Source organism: Sesamum indicum, linkage group LG5 (assembly GCF_000512975.1).
Source record: "Sesamum indicum cultivar Zhongzhi No. 13 linkage group LG5, S_indicum_v1.0, whole genome shotgun sequence".
Lineage (NCBI taxonomy): Eukaryota > Viridiplantae > Streptophyta > Magnoliopsida > Lamiales > Pedaliaceae > Sesamum > Sesamum indicum.
The window spans coordinates 2,118,380-2,139,462 of NC_026149.1; the positions used below are offsets into that span (position 1 = coordinate 2,118,380).

A 21,083-nucleotide genomic window follows, 5' to 3' on the forward strand; every position below is an offset into this window, starting at 1 on the left:
TAACCCCCCCCCCCCCCCAATTAACTATATCACGTACAGAGTATGTGATAATTTACAGCTAAATAAGTCTTTTACAATGAGATATAAATTATGTATTGTTATTTCTTAATTACCGTTAATAATTGCAATTTCTAAATGGGACACAATTAAAAGTGCCACCACCAAATAGTTAGTCGACCAAAATTGCAATTTTTCCCCTAATTAAATTTTATAAACCCTCAAATGGTAAGTTACATCCAAGAATTACTTGTGTATAAATCACGAGAAAAGTCTTTCTTGATTAACATACACTAAGAGAAATATGATTTTTCATTATAGATAATTACCATGGTTAAAAGCAAAAAATTATGACGGATACAAATTAACAACGACAGTACAACAGCTACTAGTCATTATTTTTACAAACAAGACCAACACATTTGATACAGCTAAACATTGGGACAAGTATTTTACCCATAGAGAAAATCATATATATAGCGTAGTAAAAGTTTAAGTTTTTGTATCGATTTTGTCTAACTAATTAGGTAGATAATAATAATTCACTATGACTTTGAAGCAGCAGTGATTTATATTATAAGGAATAATCAATTTTTTCTTTTTGAAGTGATAGACGAACATGTGGATTTCCCTTATTAGTTTACAGCTCAAAATTCCACAAGCACTTCACCGCGCAGTCACATCTATAACCAACCGTAGAGAAGAAGATATCAGCGAATTTTCAGTATGATCTTCAAATTAAATTCGTATATACAGACATAGACTTTATTTGCTGAAGTGACCTATTTATATATATATATATATAATGAGGTCATCATCGTTTGCTTCAAATGGCAAAAAAGCCTGCGCGCAGGGACAGCGACCAAAAACGTTATCAAACCCAGAAACATGCATGTCTCATTGCTGAAAGGGACGTCAACACTTACCTTCACCGGTTGATCTTTCTCAGTTTTGGTTGGGCCTTCACCACTTGATCTATTCTTTAGTAATCTTTAATTGGGATGGATGATAAAGTCCATTTTGATAAAGAATGCATCCGTACCTAGGATGTCGGACGTCGATTGATTTTCGGGCAGTTTGCAATAGATTTTACTTTTATTATAAAAATAAGTTGTAAAAGAAATCGTAACTTTAAACAGTTGTAAAAGTTGAAAGTGTTTGAAAATAAAAGTTTAAAGTGAAGAAAAAAAAAAGTGAAAGTTGGGGTATTTAGAAAAATAACTTAATATTTCGAATTTTAGTAATATATTGCACAAGTCCTAATTAAATCTAAATAGGTTAAAAGTAGGAGATCTATGTAAAATAAAAATACTATCTGCAACTTATTTTCAGTAATAAGTTGATAAGCGCTTATTGCAAGCCGTTGCGAACACTTTCTTAGTGTCCTCTTTAAAATCTATGGGCTCGCTAAACCTATTTTTTTTAATAAATAAAAATTGAGTTAAATTTGTTATAGTTGCCTCAGGCTCTTTTCACCAAAGTGAATCGTAATATTCTCACTAATACCACGATATTGAACTATATAGTCACTGCCAACTCATAATACACTCATATAAAATAATTAGTTTTATATTCTCAATGAGTCGATCAATACACTAGACATGAAAGCGCGTGTAGTATTGATCAAATCAAACATTATAAGCCAATCACCACCAACGCAAGCTCTCATACAACATCTACGTAAAACAATGAGTTTTGCATGTTTTATAAGGTTTGAACTCGTGATATTCAAATAGAAATCTATAACTTAACCATCAGACCATCATCTGTTGTTGATGTAGTGTTTTTATAACATATTTAAGATTTTTCTTAATTTTTCAGTTATATCTTTTATATATATGAAATTACAAGAAACTCTTTTGAAATTTGTCATAATTATAAAACATAAGTACCCCTTATTATTTAAAAAATTATAAATATTTATAATTTTTTAAATAATAATTAAATATCAATAATTAAGCCCAATCTCACAAAAATCACTTACAACGTACCCTATGTATATACGTACCTATTGAGACACCGTCAAGTATTAAAATAATTTTTTGAGAAGATAAGAGAAACAACTCAATTAAATTTAGGTATATATGTCGGAGATTGCATAATTATCAAATAAAACTTTAATGATTTTCAGGGGGACCCGAAAAAATTATAATATACGAAAAGCAAAAGAAAAGAATGAAGACCAGCTACACATTGTCGGATTTATATATAATATATCTTCGGATTAGTTTATTTATAATACTATTGATTTAATTTGCATTGCTAGGAATTTATCCTATCAATGATGAGCCCAAAACTATGAATCCCAACAAACTACTGTAGAAGAACATAGTAGATTATGAAAACCTTTTATACACGCCAGTATTACAACAGCCAAAATTTTCTACAAGGACTACGGGGTGCAGGCTCCTAGAAGGCTACGAAGTGAAGGCCCTTGGAAGAGCTACGAGATGAAAGCCCCCCCCACGATACCAAGTAAAAGAAGGACGGAATACAAACAAGGTAGGAGGCGGAGGAAGATATGAGCTAATAGAAAAGATTTGAGAGGACAAATAACCGAGGTGAAAACCTACGACCTGAGCAAAAGAGACCTCGCCCTTACACACAATCAAAGAAAGAAGGTAAGTGACAGACCAAAGCCTACGATTGGAAAGGACGAAATATGGCATCAAGAGGAACCAACGAGAAACTATCAAGTTAAGGAGGTCGATGGAGATAACCTCTAAGAACTCGAATAACATCCTCTTTATGCAAATTGAGGAATGTCAGAAACAATCATTCTCGTAAAAGATACACATACGAGTTGCTCTCTTTTGAAGTCATCTATAAATAGGCCACCATAAACCAACTCCAAGGGAAGGAGGAGAGTCATATATATCACATCATTCTCTTTGTTTGCCATTCTTTCCCTTGAGTAACTATTTTTGGTATCATCACTTTATAAGATTTTTTAAGCTATTTAATCTTAACACGGACAATAATTCTTTTACAGTTTGTTAGATTTCATTTTTACCTTTTATATAATTGATCTTTTTCCTCCCAAAGCAAAAATATGTGTTTATATGATTTTTAATTCTAATAGTTTGACGATGGATAACTTTTTTGGGCATTATTGCAATACGAAGAATTTATTATATCAAACACCTTACTATCTTACAAATTTTAACATCTTATACATTCAAACACTTGCCGAGCTTATATTTAAAATAAAATTCAATATGTTTAAATTCTTAAAACGTCTTATAAAATGTTCCAAATAAACTTAGCCAAACACTCTAAGTCTTCATGATTAGGAGAGCGTGTTGATGAATTTAAGAATTTGAATGTGTATATATCTATACTTGTATATTATTATAAAAGAAAACATTTTAGTGTATCAATTTTTGAAAATTCAAATTTATCCTTTATTTTAATATTTTTTAATAATTTCATAATTATATTTTTTTCTCTTAAATACCCATTTCTCCAATTTTCTCTCTCACTTAATACTTCTTTATATTTATTATAATTTATTATTTACATAATTATTTTATTATTATTTTACACTAACTTTTTTTATATACTTACAAAAACCACGTATGGTGTATATATATGTGTGTGTGTTGGAATATACATACTGACGTATCCCTGAAAAAGGCAAAACAGAAATCGCTTAATGAAGATGGATAGCCACGTGCTGAAGGGCCCAATGATGGAATGCTCACATTGTCGTTAAATGAGCACGTCGGTATGGGGGTGGGGCTGGTGTAATTCTATATAATTTTTTATAATTTAAAAATTATATTTGATATTCTGAAAATTTTTGTATTTAATAAATAATTATTTTTATTAAAAATTATTTGATATTCTGAATACTTTTGTATTTAATAAATAATTATTTTTATTAAAAATTATTAAATTTGATAATATTAATAAAAAAATTGAATGAAAATTTATATATACTTCCTATTAACTTATTGTTGATTTAATATTGATTAAAGAAATAATTTTTTAACCAAACTACCCTTATACATATTCGTACGCTAATTAATGTGAGGAAGTATATTTTAACCCTACATGGATAATTTGATTTAGCTTGTAATTAATGAGTACTAACTAAATTTGGGGTAAATACGATTTTTTATTCAAATTTTTTTATTAATATCAATAAATCACGTGGATTTTAACTAACGAAATGATCTATTAGTTACACAAAAAGAAAAAATTATGAGTATTAGATATTACTTTTCAAACCACATAAATTCTATATGTAATTACAACAAACTTCAAAAAAAAAAAATGATGAATTTTATATGTAATTACAGCAAATCTCAAAGAAAAATGACGTAATTATCCCTAATCGTAATTAAGTAATACTAAAAAAAATTGTGATTTTAGTGGTTGAAATATAAGGGTTACATTTTTGTCCTGTTAAAATCAGTTTTAGCAATTTGGATAATTGGAAAGGTATTTTATCAACATGTATGAGTTTGTTGATTATAATTCTATAATTGGAATAAAATAGAGATATAGATGGACAAACAAAATATATATATATAAGGACCAAACCTCTTCTCCACACTTTCCACTTTCCACAATCTCCCCATCCCCACACACACATACAAAAGTTCTTGTTTCTCACTTGGGTCCCCATTATCCATAATATCATTACAACATATATATGTACATGTATACACAAATCTCCCTTCAAATTTATAGAGAGAGAGAGAGAAATTAGAGAGAGAGAGTGAGATCAGAATGCGGATTGTGTACGTGTGTGAAGAGGAAGAGAGGGAAGTCGGGAGGCATCAGGCGCCGGGGAGATGCCCGCGCTGCGGAGGCAAAGTGCAGGCGGTGGACGTTGAAGCCAAAGGCAGGTTCTGCTACTTACCTGTTTGCTTCAGACTCAAGCGCAAATATTTCTGCACTTTCTGTTCCAAACGTTTGCTTTTGTACTGATTACTCATCGATCCATCATCCCCACTTGTAAATTTCATTATGCTTTCGTCTCTCGTTTCTGCACATTATACGTTTTCTTCTGGTCATTCAAATCTCGCGTGTTTTCCCCAAATTGCAGGCTTGTATTTGGATCAATTGGACTTTGATTTTGAGAAAGGGAAATGAGAACGAGAGGGTTTAACGTAATTTACTTCATTTCATATTGTAAACGAGCAAATTACTGGCCTATAAATAAAAATCTCTAACTTACCCCTATCTATTTTTTAATATTATATAATTTACCTTTTGAAAAACATATGGGAGATTTTAATTAATATACAGGGATAAATTACTAATTCTTTTTTATGAAAGGATAATTTACTCATTTACAATATGAGAATTACTTGCATTTTTTTCGACAACGAAATGTTAAAAGTGCATAAAGTGAGAAGTATTGAAAATAAACATATATATATACCAAACATATAATCTAATAAAGTTCTACTTTACGGTTAATTCAATTATATATTCGTCTCAATGAACACCTAAATTGTTAGAAGCTCAATATTTCATTGTGGAGCTATTGGGTTCAAATTTATTGATACTGTATATGAGTGAGAGTGTATGCGTGGTAATATATATATTATTAATGAAAAATTACACTTTTGTTTTTATATAATAGATGGTGTTGCAATCTGATATGATAGTTTATAGATTTACCATATTTGGTTTAATACGCTAAAAAATTATACTATTTGAGATCAAAATGTTGTAACTTTTTATCCTATGGGATAAAAAATTTGATTATAAAAAAATTTATTTGATCTGTAATAAATCAGTAATAAGTCGATCAAAGATAAATATGAATTTTTATTCTATTCTTTTGTTAATATCGACAAATTTTGTGGATTTTAACTAAAAAGACAATTTATTTATTAAAAAGAAGCAAACTTCAAAATTACTAAAAATAATTTTTTAAATTATATAAATTTTCTTTATAATTACACTAAATTTCGAAGAAACGACAGTAAAATTAGCCCTTAAAATAAATAACCTCCTCTCTCATAAATCATGGGGCCCCTAGAATAATGGAAAAGTTGAAAAGCAAAGCTGGAAAGTGGTCCCAGTTATCAAATATTAGGGCTAACATATCTAAAGGTATGAGTATGAGAGCAGCTCCCTCCTACCACAGAGATGAGAGATGTGGTCCATTCCTAGCAATCAATCATAAGCTTCCAATTTATTTCCATCACAACCAAATTTGTACACAAATTTCTCCTACTCATCATTTTTATTTTTTTCGCTTCACCATTATTTATGTTGATACTGACCATTCACAACTAACACAATATTCTGATTTTCAAATGTATTTTTTTTTTTAATAAAATTCGTGGCAAGTCTAGAAGTGTCTGATTTTTAAATTATGGTTTCGGGTGTTTCACAAGGACAATTATGTCGGGCTATGAGGGTGTTTGGCGGAACTAATTTAGAATATTTTATAAAATTCTGCATGATATTCTATTAATTTTCTAATTACATATATTTTTTAATGTAACGGGATAATTATTTGTGCATTCCTAATATGTAGTCTATTTATAAATGAAAAATTATACATACACCCATCAGAAATGCCAGCATTATTTATACAAACTACCTATATTTTTTAAAAAATTACACATACATACACCTCAAAAAATATCGACACATTATACAAATTATCTTTATTTTTCTACTATTAGTGGTGGTTTCTATAATTATGCTAAAAAAATAATAATTTATATAAATAAATTATAAATCAAGGAATGTAAATATAATCATTCCAAAAATATTTCACTGACTATGAAAAACTATTCAAAATACAACTCTCAACCATGTTGAAATTCGTAAAGTTAGTTTTTTGTTCAACACACGAATTCACTCAGATTCGGAGGCAAGATCTCTTATCGGAATTTATTTGACTATGAACACGTTACTTTAGAGTGTCGGACACAAAATCGAAAGTGTGTTGTGTTCAAAACTGCATAATTATATTACTTTTTGGATGCTTGAACTTAGTTCCATTTCACTCAAAAATATGTATATCTCAAGTACTAAAAAAGGAAGGTAGCTGTTTTGTTTTAACGTGTACCATACCAACATATCCTGCTCTTGCAATATCACAAGCCGTGTCGTTTTATATATGTCTAGGGCCCTAATGGACCTATGCATCTACAAATTAATATATCAAAAATTATATTCATCCCAAAATTTGAAATTTCGAAAATTATGAGAAATTTTCCCAAAAAGGGAAAAAGTGTGTGAATCATTGATCTCATAGGCCCAATTTTGTGGGCCCATGTCCCATCAATATCTTATCCGTGTAAGTAAATAAATTACACCTTGTGTGTGTGCATAATTTTATTCTTATTATATTTAATTAAATAAAAAATAATGAACATAAAATGGATCGTTAATCAGAATCGTGGATAGAAGAATTACTGGTAATAAATTAACTTTAAGAGATGTTAGTAAAATAAGTATAGTTAAAGGATATTTTAGTACACACAGGTTTTGTCTATTATCTACCGTTACTATAAGCTCTTCCTACTTAATTAATAGTACAGATGTACTAAGGAATGTTGGTGACCGACCAATATAATATTGAAATTTTTTTTACCAGATGAAGTTTGATCAAATCAAATCAATCACATAAAAAGTGAGATATACTTATCATATGATTAATTATTTTTTCAAATTATATATTACAATAAATATATTATATTTTTCGTATAATTGATTTGTGTCTGGCCAAATATCCAATTAACAAAAATTGGGTTGCCCTTACACTTAGTGTGGAACTACAGTGAATAAATGGAGCAATATGTCAGCAAACTTTTGTAAAAGGAACACGTTGCCTTTGACATGAAACTTGAGATTGGTTATAGAAGAACAATTTGCTAAGTAGAAATTTTAGTTTAGACTTTGTAATAAGTCAGTTGTACATTAGAAATACACGTGTTAATAACTGTGTTATTACATTAAATACAAACACGGACTTTCCGAGATACGAATAACTAGACTCGAAACAGTCCGAACATTAATATGTTATTATGATTAAAATAATAAATTTACAATATTTTACAAATATTTGTGGGATGGAGTTTTTATTGTAATTTACACATAAAATTATGATAAATATAGATGGAATTTAGAGGGTCCAGCACGGGCATGCCGCCCCTAGTATTGTTGGCAGAGTGAGGAAAGGACATTCCTGCAGGAAAACAAGACATCATTAAAGTGGAACAATCCAAAATATAATAACTACATATATACTTCAAAAATTAAGGCATTTCTTACACGTTCACATGCTTTAAAAACCAACGTACTCCGATTGGTATTCCCATCAAATATCTTACCTATATAAAAGAGCAGTGACCTGACCCCAAAAAACGAACACAAAGAGAGAGAGAATGAAGATTTGTGATGAAAAGTAAGGAGAGAGAGGTGGGGCGACAAGAAGCGACGGGGGCCTGCCCCTCTTGCGGCGGAAAGGTGGCGGCGGTGGACGTGGAGCGGCGGTGGAGCCTCTGCTTCCTCCCACTCGCCTTTGTACTCAAGAGGAAATATATCTGCACCAACTGCTCCAGGCGCCTCGTCTTGTATTCCTAGACATTTTCTTGCTTCATTTTCTGTTTCTCAAATTTGCTCACCTCATTGACTATGTATATCAGATTCAGCTCTAGAAATTAATTGCATTTTACCTCCTCTTAAAATATCAATGACTGCCACAAAAATTTATTGAAAGAATAGCCGAAATTATACTTTTTTAGTCCGACGCAATAGGCGTTCGACAAATTTAGTCCTCTACTTTATGAAATTTTCAAAATAGTCCCAAAATTGAGAAAATTTGACACATTATTACTCCTCTGCCTATGGAATTTATGGAACCAAATGTATCGAGTTTTCTAAATTTTTGAATCAATTTGAAAATCACGTAAAATATAGGATTAAATGTCTCAATTTTTTTTATCATTTTCAAAATTGTATAGTTTGAGAACTAAAAATATTGAAATCGTCAATCTTAAAAGTATAATTTTGTCATTATAATAATAATAATAACAACCCGAGTCCTAAATTTTTAGAAAAATTCACTGCTAGTATTATATGTCAAGAATTAAGAGTTCTGTTGTCTTTAATTAATTAAGCTCCTATTGATTTAGAATGCATCAATATATTAAATTTATTTGTAAGTGTGTAAAAGAGCTGGAAAAATAAAATAATTAAGGACCAATGTCTTAATATACATAATTGCTAGACTAAATTTCTATTATTTATTCCTGATTTACTTATATTAAGTACATTCAAACAAATTAAAAAGAAAATTCAATCAAAAAATAGTATTTAAATTCATCGATATCCTCTCTCTCCCTATATATATATATACTACAACAGAGATTGAGTTAGGGTACTCACCAGAAAGTTCAACGAAAACCCTCCAATAATTAAATTAGATTAAATAAATTATTTAAATAGTTGGAGATTATTATAAAAGTGGTACAATAAGTATCACTTTATAATTTATGTTTTTTCTCTTCCCAATATAAATTCGTTTCTTTCTCTATATTTTTTTCTTTTATATTTATTTTTGTTTTAAATATTATATATAATTTTTTTACACACATATTTGAGTATACGGAAATTTTCTATACTATATACCTAATTAAAAGTAAAAATTTTATCTAAATCAGATTAATTAAATTTAATTAATAATATAATTAGTAAAATGATATATTTATCATGTAATTTATTATTTTATAAAATTATATATTAATTATAATATATATTATATTTATCATATAATTAATTTAAATTTAATTACTTGATTTGAGTAGAATTTTGTTGGGGCACTAGAAACAAAAAAGTACCATTGGCCCTTCCCTTATTCATAGCCCTTTGGTTAGGTGACAACTTTATATCCTATCTTGAGTTTGTTTAAAGTTGAACTTTCATCAGAGTTCACATCCTCAAGGGTCCCATACATGATCAGAGGTTCACAACCAGTACACTGGATGGTTGTGATTGTACTGCATCCAGTTTATTTTTATTTTTATTTTTTTATATTTACATTTTCGTTGAAAATGTAAAATTATATTTTTTTTAAATGTAAATTTTAAAACTATATTTACATCTTTTTTAAAAAAATTTCATTTACACTTGACCATCTTCCTTTAGGGTTTGGATGAAAAATATTGACGTTAACAAAAAAGAATTTATATAAATTTTTAATTTTGCTCCTCGTTTAATATTTTCAAGTATATTTTGTACTTATAAAGAGATGATGTAATATATATATATATATGGAGTAAGGTTAAATAATTATATTTTCCCTTATAAATGCAAAATTATTACATGAAAATGTTAAATGAAGAGTAACATTAGAAATTTATTTAAGTTTTTGATAATGTCATTATTTTTTGTCCGAATCATAACAAAAGGATATGTAAACAGTGAATCTTCTAAAAGAGTGTAAGGTAATTTTAAATTTTTTTTTGAAACAATAATTTTGTATTTTCAGAAAAAGTTTAAGTATACCGAACCCATTTTTTTAATAGTAAAATTCATTTTATTTCCTAACATTTGAGTTTAATTTTAACATAGTCATTGTCTTTTTAGTTCACTTCAAATTAGTTCTTTCGATCGGTGATTTTTCTGTCATATTTATCTTATAAAACTTTTATTTTTTTTTGTAAAAAAATAGTTTAGTCCCTCACTTTTTATTGTTAATTGCAATTTGGTCCCTCATACATGTATTTTAAAAAATATAACCATGTTTTATCAGAAGTGTTTATAGATAAATAATAATTGGATCAATGATATATATATATATATAGACAAACATAATTTCTGTAAATGTAAGAACTTTTTGCACTTTTTAAATAAAAAACACTTGGAATAAATAAATTGAAACAAAAATTAAAATTAATACAAAAGTTCTTAAACAAAGAAGCTTTTGAAATTATGTTTTTGTCAAGCAAAAACATTCAAAAGCTAAAATATTATTAATTTAAAATTAAAAATTTGTGTTATCTTGGATCGATTAGGCCCTTGCATACAATTATTTTTTAAAGTAAAATTCATACCATATAATTCGAGTAGGCACTCTATTGTAAGACGGTTAATTTACACTCCATTCTTCAATATTTTAATTGACATATTTAATTTTTATTTATTTTCTAATTTTCGAAGAATCTTTTTAAATATTTTTGCCCATATTTTATTATTTGAACTATTTTCTCCAACTTATTTATTAAGTGCTTTTTTAAAAAAAAAAACTCGAGAAGTTTATTAAATTCAAAACAATTATTTTTATAGTCATATATAAAGTTATTATCTAAATAATTGTCCAATGATAAAATTTTCCAATGAATACGATTATATTTTTCTAAATTTATGAGAGGGGGACCGAACTGCAAATTAAAAAAAAAAAAAAAGAGAAATTATTAAAATAAATATTTTTAATAATTTTTTTATAAGATCCAACACCTATGCCGTCTTTTACTGTGTGATCGACTTTTAATCTTTATTGAACACAAAAACTTTGTTATATAATAAAGCAAATGAACATTTCTCTTTATTATCATTTCAACCACGGCCATGATCTCTTACATGCATGTAATAATAAAATCACTTCAAACGAACATCATTAATAATGTTTGTTTGAAGTATATGTGGGCAGAACTAATTCTGAAAAATGTAGAGAATGGGATAATAATTAATTAGCAGTAGCAATGGCAAACATTTTTGCCACCTCTAAATTTGCAAACACCTCCTCTGGTGCAATCACTGACACAGAAAACCCAACATTTTCCATCGTTGTCAGGATTATCATCCACTCCTGCCTTGCAGTTTCCAAGACTTGGCCATTCTTTACAGCATTTTCCTTGCCCTGCCACATTCTTTCCACCTGAAATTCAATTATTAATATTATTTAATCATGCAATCAAATTTAATATATTAAAATTCAAGTAAACCAAAATAAATCACACGCACACATACAAACATATTAGGGTTTTTTTTTAATTTAATTATGATCGATTTTATTATTACAATTTAATCAATATTCCTTTATATAGTTGAATAATCTTTTTTTATTCGACTGGATTTTGTACTAAGAAGGCTTCTTGTTTAGGAGGCTTTAGGGTTTATAAGTCATCATGGTGTTACTCATCTGCAATCGATATGGAATGCATGTCTAATCAAAATGTACATATAAAACGAGAGCTAACCTAAGAAGAGGGCGGAGACGACGATAATTAGGAGAAGTGAGAGAGTCTTGATGGTGGCCATATCTTATATGTTAGACTAATTAACCACGTCTGTCAAATTTTTGCGTTGAAACTCAGTAATGGTGTTGCGTATTTATAGACTATAGAGAGTGATGAGGTTTCATGTTGTTGTATGAGTTGATTCTGTTTTGTTAATTCAGTAAATTGAGATTAAGCATCTGATGCTGTATTTTCGACACTGAGATCTTTGGTTTTGTGTGTAGAATGAGGATTTTAAGGTAGCTGCCAACATAATAGAATGTAATTATATAAGGATATGAGTTTTATGGATTTTGTTGGAAATTTGATTTAAGTTAATTGAGTAGTTGACCATTTGAATCCGATTTTTTGGATTCTTTTGTAAATGCTGATTGTGATATAATCAATATTTTTGGCTGTTTTTAATCATTTTGAATCATGTTTACAAGATCTCGATGAGATTAATGCTATAACTGATTTTGGCTGTTATTATGACATAATAATACCAAGATTATGACATCTATTAAGGTGAAGAAGCTGTATCAAGTGTAATAAAAAATCCACGCGAGTTAAATTTGTCTGAAATTGTATTTTTTAGCATGATGAATTTTAATTTTTGTTGCAAGTATTTTCAGATTCAAAATCGAGCCCTACAAATATAGATGTATTTCAACTTTTATAATAATTTAGAGTGAAATTCTTGAGATAGGATTTACCCACTAAACTAATAAGTCTAACACTTATTCCCTATAATTAAATATTTAGAAATTTGCCCTTATATATGGTATATATATATATTTGTAGTGTCACATTTTTTGCATCTTAAATTGAATTAAAATTTTCTAATTAAAATAGATACATTTTAACTCCTATAAAGCAAAATATAATTAGTAAGTTAAGTAGTTTAAATTTTATAGACTAAAAGCTAAGAATGAGTACAATAAATATACAAAAAAAAAAAAAAAAACACTTTCACGTAAAATGTTTTTTTATAATTTGGTAGTAAAATTAAGATATTAAGAGTGTAAATGTTTATTAAAAATGAGTAATTATATATCTATTTTTTAAATATAACAAAATATATTTGTTCATTTTTCTCCTGAAAGCTTTCAACTTTTGGCTAAACATATTGTCAATTTCTTCTTAAAAGTATAGAGGCGTTAGGCATATTATACTTGTTGTATATTTATTATATTAACTTACTTCTTTAGTTCTAATTTAAATTCTTCATTTACTGAATATCTTTCTATATCTTAATTAAATATATTTATTTTAATTAGAAAATAATTTGATAATAATTTAATATGCAAAATATTTTTATATATTGGGAATTGTATAATTATTCATGCATGGCATGAGGACAATTTTGTCCGACAAATCAATTTAAGAGGGATAAGTGTTACACTTATTAGTTTAGAAGAGTGAATGCTAGCTCAAGAACAGTCGAAGGAGACAAAGTGTTTTTAATTGTACACGAATATAGTCTTTCATTTAAAATTAGGAACAATCAATGTATTTACTAACTTTTGATGTTTGAATGTGCCCAAATGACCAATGATGTCTTAGTTGAGTGGTTAAGACTAAAGAGGTTTCATAAACAAGTTCAAATCTCATTAAACGTGTTTATATTTGCTATTGTAATTTAGTTATCACTATTAGGAATATTAATACATTGATTGAATTATGGTACTCCTCAGTGTATCAAGATGGATCATTTTAATTTTTTTATCTTTATTAATAAAAAAAATATACCCAAATGGTAGATAAACTTTCTGTCAACATAAGAAAGGAGAGGGGGGGGGGGGGGGGGGGGAAGAAAAATCAATGCCAAGAGAGGGGATATAAATCTCACTTATCATGCTGCAAGGGGAGCCTGTCTACAGTGTTTTTTTTTTTTTCCTTTTACACTCGTACATCCAACATATATAAACACACATCCATAAGGAAGTCAAGGGTAGCCTGTCCTAAGATACTTTCTTTTATTCACACACCGAACACACATACATCCGACATAGAACACATACAAATCAATCATTGAATTGTTCCTTGAGGACATCCTACACTTCATTTGTGGAGCGACAATGCAGGAAGATACCATCAATTTATATTACCCGGCAAAATTTTGACCCCAAGAATCCAACATTAATTTTAAATTTCCCACCAAAAATACAAATTCCAATTACCCAGCACCCAATATTAAATAGTTGATTGTTGCCCTATGATAATTATGATTAATTAATTAATTATAATTCTCCACACACACGGCTATTACTGTGTGACACTGGACTCTAGAAGAGGCAAATCTCACACCAGAAGGCAAAAAGGAGTCAATAAAAGAAGCCAAATGATGGCTCATGCAAAGGATGGAACTAAGACTAAAAACGCTCTGAATATTTTCAACATTGTTGCAGAATAGGATCAGTGTCCAAGGTGTACAACCCATGAATCGAGAAAGAAATAACACTACAAAACCAACCATAGAACTGAGTTCTAATTCTCCAAGTCGTCTGAAAAATTCAACAGTAACTCACTTTAAGCAAAACAAAACTGGTGTGAAGCTTAGTTCATCCTCCTAATGAGCTCATTGATGTAATCCTCACGGTTACCAGCATCACCACCTTCGACGTAATGATTCCTCTTCTTCTTCAATCCACCCAAAGGTGCTTTCAGTTGGAATGGCCATAAGAAGTTGTTCGCTTCCTTGAAATGGGGCCCCACGGTCATGATCTCGTGAATTAGATCTTCCATGCAAATTATTCCATGCTTACCTAACACCTGTCATATTACAGCAATAACCAATCACTTAAATAGAAGATGAGAATAGGACACTGATAATCGTCTTACAAATAGTTCATAAATCACCTGCTCGATGATGGAATTGTCAGTCAAAGCAATTCTCTGCTTGTCTACTTTCCCATAACCACGCTTGTAAATCAACTCTCTCACACTTTTAAGGTTGGGGTACCTGAACAAATGAAAAGGCATGTGAGAAGTTGTGGCTATTGCAGGGAGGTGTGTTTGGTGTGTAAGTGGAGGCTTACCCATATGTAACATAAGGCTCAACTCTGTGAAGCATGTTCATTGTAGCTTTGTTAACTTTCAAAAAGACCCCGTTAAAGATCTACAAGAGTCGCAAATGAAAACCTCTAATCAGAACATAGAAGAGGTAGAAACATTAAAGATATAATCTTCGGAGAGAAAAATGAGTGATAACAATAAGGCAATGTACACTTTGCAACTCTACAGCTCTTAAGACAACAAATCTGAGAAACACTCTTCAAATACAGATACAAAATTCAAGTACCTGCCGCAATCTCAGAAGCTGCAGAATTTTCTTGGTCCTCGGATGCATGGCATTAATTCTGAAAGATTAAACCAGTAACATGATTGGGAACCATTGACATGCGTTGAACTACATAAATTCCATCAACAACAAAATCCCTTACCCACGGATTCTGATAATGAACAAAAGTTTTGCTTCTGGATTAACATAAAAGCCACCCTTCAATCTAGCTTCACGCTTCAAACGGATCAACTCCTTCTCCTAAACAGCAAAATAAACAAAAGGCCTCTCAGAAGAAGATGATGTCAGAAATCAATTTTAAACAGATAATATTCAAGTAATACCTGTTCCTCATACTCCTTTGCATACTGTCTTGCTTTTTGACATATCAACTTTCGGGTCTCAACTTTCTTCTTCTTTGCAACTTCCACCTCTTTAGACTTCACAAGGGCCCATTCGTCAGCCCTCTTCTGCTTCTTTAAAACCGACTCTGGAACTATCACACTGCCCTTAACCTCCTCACCCATTTCTCTATAACAACCAATTTTGGAAAACAAAACCCAAAAGTATTATCAGCATTCAATATATCAAAAGCTGGGCTAAAGTATTTGCAGTCAGAAGCACATCAAACATAGCAAACACTCAACAAATCTTTTTTTAGTTCTGAACAGGAGAAACTGCTCAAGCAAAATGCAGCTGATCTATATGTCCAAGTAGATGTTTTTTCGTCAATGCGGGGAGGGAGAAAACTACCCTCCAATGCAGAGAATCTCTTATAGGACTTGGGGAGGAACATATGAAGAGCATCCAAGAAAATTTCCAAAAAAAAAAAAGGAAACTTGGGTGATAAACATCTAATGACTCAATAACTACACCATCTCCGAATGACTAATCGAACATAATCCTGAAGTAAACACCTCAATGCATATACGCCTAAACAAAGGCCATACCTTCCTACCGCAAAATAACCAACAATACATAACAGAACAGAAAAAAAAAAAAAAAAAAAAAAAAAAAAAAGAAAAAAAAAAAAAAAAAAAAAAAAAAAAAAAGAGGAGACATGAACACAAGATCATCATATCCACATTCTCTGTTTTCTACTTGTGCAATCACTAGAAAGGTGCCCGTTCTCGATTCTATTAAGCATCCATCCATAATGCAAATAATAAAATTGAGCAATCTTCAGTCATTCACGAAATAGAACACAAAAAATAAATCTAAAACCAGCAAATTACCTGATCGTTACTACCTCGCTAGGGTTTCTGGTGAGTGGCTCGGAAAACTGAAGTCAAATAAACCCTAGATTTTAGATATATAGCCAGAAGTAAGAGGTCTGATCTTATTCCAATTGGGCTTAAGCGTTATGTGTACAGTCTGACACTTGGGCCCATCCTTTCGGCCCAATTTCGGACCCCTAATATCATTGTGTCCATGAAATTCTCGGTTATTCCATTTCTCAATATTTTTGCAAATTGCAATCTAACCATCAATCGTTGTAGTTCGATTGCAAAATTATAAAATTAGTCCAATAATTTATAGCCATTTCAAATTTGATCCTATATTTTATAAAATTTTAAATTTAATCTCATTATGTTAAAAAGTTGCAAACATACCCATCCCAACCAAAAATTAGTGATCGTCATATTTTATTTTTTCCAAAGTGCATGCAACTTTCACATGGCTTCTCCATGGAACTTTTTCTTGCAATATTTTCATCTTTTTTTGAAATTATAAATAAAACATCAAGTTAAATCTAAAATTCCGTTAAATATGAGTCTCACTTGACCCCACCCTAAACTGTAGAATTTTGCTTAGCTCGATTTGTGGAGCTGAGTGTCTGTTATAACAACTGCACCCATGTAAAATGTGCAAAAATTAAAAATTAGAACTAATTCTCACGTAATTCATCGTGATCCAAAATTTATTACTTAAAAATTGTTCAATAGTATAAATTCGTTTTAAATACTTAGTACAAGCTTTATATATATATATATATATATATATATACTTGATAATAAAAGTTACAGGTTAACATTTTAAAATATTCAAATTAAATCCATTTAAATAAAAAAAAATGTTATCTCCCCATCAACTTTTTGTACTTAGTTTATCAATAAAATTAACAATTTTCCGCCAAACTCAAACTTCTAACTTTCACTATTTTATTTTCAAATCTCACAATTTTCACTATAATTAAATTGACAATTATCAATACAACTTATTGCAAACACGCCTTATGTCAATAAATAACATAAATATATTGCACCTGTCATATATGATTAATAATTTAATCAAATCAGACCAAATTCCAATTTAAAGAATTTCCCGATAAATACGCACTAGTGAGTTAACAAGAAGCAAAAACAACTACCGGAAAGCACAACAAATTCTCAGAGGTAAACATCAAAAACCCTGCAGACAACGTTAAACTAAAACAGTAAAACACATCAAAGAAAATCCATATAATTAGTGACAACAACATTCGACCCAAGTGCAAGTGCAGTACTAAACTCATTATTTAATCCGATAAAAACCTAAAATTTGGCAAGTCTGATCACTCAAGCGAAGAATCAGTGTGGAGTACAGTTCTTGAATAAGCTAAAACGTCTTCCGGCTGCTGGGCATTAGCAGAAGCCCGATTCTGCCCATTATCTGCTTCTCCATAATCACAACTCTTACCCATCACAGCTTCTCGAACGACCTCTCTTGCTTTAGCCATTGGATCTTTCTCACACCGCTGCTTTTCCGTCTGCTCTTTTCTCTCTTTGTTGGCTTCCATTTTGCTTCAAACCCTTTGTTTTGGGGAAGTTGTAGCTTATCGTAGATGTGCATATATATACGCAGACGTGGCTTGAAATGAGGGAAACCTGTTGTATTCTTGTTCACATGCATATCAGCATTAGGCTACACGTAGCTTTGAGAGAGTGGTATATCTCTCGTAGCGAATCAAAAGTAGACAATGTAGCACACGAAAAATTATTACATGATTGATATTAGGATAAGGGTAATTTTGTACGAGTACTGTGTAATAAAATTCGGGCAGTATTTGTGAAAAGTTCTATTGGTGGATACCAGTAGTACTGTAATTACAAATTATAAATTTAAGTTGTATTTGTTATTTTACATGTACATAAACGTCTCGTTTACTTTGATATAATAATTTTGTATGAAAAAATTAGTATAAGCTAATAAAGTATTTAATTTGTTGTATGGAATTCGGTATTAAACTAAAATTTTATATTAATTACTGTTACACTTGAATAACTAGTCTCAAGATTGCATCAAATGTGAATGGCCATTAAACCCTTCAAAATTTGATTGAATAATAATAACAGTAAAAGAATAAAAATAATAATAATAATAATATTTTGTTATCTATTAAATTTTGTAAACAAGGGATTAAAGGCAATTTTCCTACCAAAAGTATGTGGATCCATCAACGTAAATACTTGATAGAATTTATTGTGTTTCCATAATACATATAAGTAAACACCAAACTAATTATATAGGCCTTTTATCATTTATTTAATAAGGGATAATCCTACAATTCATTTAATAGGTAAACGAGGCAAAAGTGTTTATGTGGTTATACCCAGCCTCAAAAATTTTACTGATGTTTCTTAAAATTAGATTTAATTAAACAAATACTTGTTTGTTTATGCATGAACGGGAAATGTATGTGTTTTTCATTTTATGTAATCTTTTTAAGCAAAAATGAGAATTATTTGTGATAAGGATATAATAATAATTTTTCATAAAAAGAACATAAATACCCTTTTATTTAAAGAAAATACCAATCATGTTATAGGATCAGTGCCTCGACGTCGAGTCGACTCGATTAATTTGTGCTACCCGCTCCAATGATCCGACTATATCAGGAGGCCGTAGAACAAGGATCGTCGATTATTTGATTGTGCAGTACCCAACTAGAGATGATGCCATTTGAACCAAGTGGATGCAATTTAGCTCTATAAATGCATTCATTATTATGCTTCATTAATAATAAATACGTTTTACTGCAATTCACTAGCATCCAATACAGTACTAACGCTTTCACAAGTTTCTTTTTCTAAGTTTATTGTGGATCTATTTTGTTTTTCATTCATCATTAAATCTAATATTTAATATCAAAAAATTCTTAGCTATTTTTTAATTTTATGGATAAATTACAACGAGCTCCTTCAAGATTTGATATAATTATAAATACCTCATCGTTTTTTGAGAATTATCAATATTCTCTAATTTAAATAACGAGGAATATTTATGATTATGTCAAATCTGGAGGGTGCTCGTTGTAATTTATTTTAAATATAAAGTTCTATTTAATATTTTGTATTGTTTCATAAATATATAATTAAAATCGCGCATATAAATATTGAAATTTTTATTGTAATTTCTATGCGCATGTGAGTGCGCCATCGTGTATGATATTTGCTGGATTGCGCACAAGAGAGAGCAATTCCGCGGCAAAATTATTTAAATAATATCCAAAAAAATAAATAAATACAAAACTAATGTTGTTGTGAAATTCTTAAAGAATTAGAATCGCGGTGCCTGCCATTTTATTAAAAAAAAAATAACACAAAATTTTAGAGGCACCGCGATTTCGTATCGCGGGGTGCCTTTTTTTATTTAAAAAAAAATAAAAATTCAGTTGCCATTTTCTATGTATAAATTTTTTTTTTAGATTTTTTTGTCCTTAAAAATTGGGTCTATTTCATCTTTAAATTAATAATATACATAATTTATCAATTAATTTAGATAGTTTATCAATTTAAATGGTTAATAATATGAGTAAACTATAATAATATTTTTCGAGATTAGATCCAATTACATAAATACTATTTGTATTTTTGTATTAAATTAAAATTATTTTTTTCTTTAAAAATATATTCTGATAATAATAAATAATTTTTTGTTCGGTATCGTTACTCCAATTAAGTTACGCAATATAATTGCTGTCAGTTTTAATTTTATTTCTTTTAAAATATAAATAGGAATTTACATGGTTGAAAATTAATGAATTAAGCTAATTGTTATACGGCTGTTATAATCAGGGGGTGTTAGTGACAATTTTCAATCAATAAAAGGGTATTTATAATTATATCAAATTTTAATGGAATTCGTTGTAATTTACTAAAAAAAACAAAAGAAGAAATGAAAGATGATAATATACATACACAATTAAATTATTATTCAAAACGACGTAATATAATAAGAAGGTAAATAACCAATTAAAATATTTAAGAGCCAATTTATACGCAACTTATATTTTAAAAAAAATAAAATTAAAACTTACAGCAATTATATCGTGTGACTTAATTGAAGCAACGATACCGAGTAAAAAATTATTATTAACGGTATTTGTGTAATTTAATCTAATCTCGAAAAATTTAATGTAGTTTACCCATATTATTAACTATCTAAATTGATATATCATCTTAATTATATTAATTGATAAACTATGTATATTATTAATGTGAAAACGAAATAGACATAATTTTTTGGGAAAAAAACATCCAATTTTTTTTTATATATATAGAAAATGGCACTGAATTTTTGTTTTTTAAAATAAAAAAAGGTGAAATCGCGGTGCCTCAAAC

General features: G+C 29.3%; 2 protein-coding genes across 3 annotated transcripts; one reads left to right on the forward strand and one right to left on the reverse strand.

Moving 5' to 3' along the window:
* LOC105161666 lies at positions 4,700–4,972 on the forward strand (the record flags this gene model as incomplete). Its single annotated transcript, XM_011079438.2, is given in 1 exon segment — positions 4,700–4,972. A coding segment is annotated over 1 exon segment (201 nt). The 3' UTR covers positions 4,936–4,972.
* LOC105161667 (60S ribosomal protein L7-2-like) lies at positions 14,564–16,808 on the reverse strand. 2 transcript variants are annotated; one of them, XM_011079439.2, is made up of 7 exons: positions 16,716–16,808; positions 15,825–16,011; positions 15,644–15,741; positions 15,502–15,559; positions 15,239–15,318; positions 15,060–15,162; positions 14,564–14,972 (listed from the first exon to the last, which is right to left on the reverse strand). In XM_011079439.2, the coding sequence occupies exons 2-7, from the start codon at positions 16,005–16,007 to the stop codon at positions 14,757–14,759; spliced, it is 738 nt and encodes a 245-aa protein (XP_011077741.1). In that variant the 5' UTR covers positions 16,008–16,011; positions 16,716–16,808; the 3' UTR covers positions 14,564–14,756. The 2 variants fall into 2 exon arrangements, with proteins under 2 accessions (XP_011077741.1, XP_011077742.1); XM_011079440.2 differs by having other exon boundaries at positions 16,730–16,764.

Coding starts and splice junctions, on each gene's coding strand:
- LOC105161667 (XM_011079439.2), bottom strand. CDS start 16,007: ATGGGTGAGGAGGTTAAGGGCAGTGTGATAGTTCCAGAGTCGGTTTTA. Junction 15,560..15,643: donor TTCATTATCAGAATCCGTGG/GTAAGGGATTTT, acceptor TTAATCTTTCAG/AATTAATGCCATGCATCCGA. Junction 15,319..15,501: donor AGCTTCTGAGATTGCGGCAG/GTACTTGAATTT, acceptor CGACTCTTGTAG/ATCTTTAACGGGGTCTTTTT.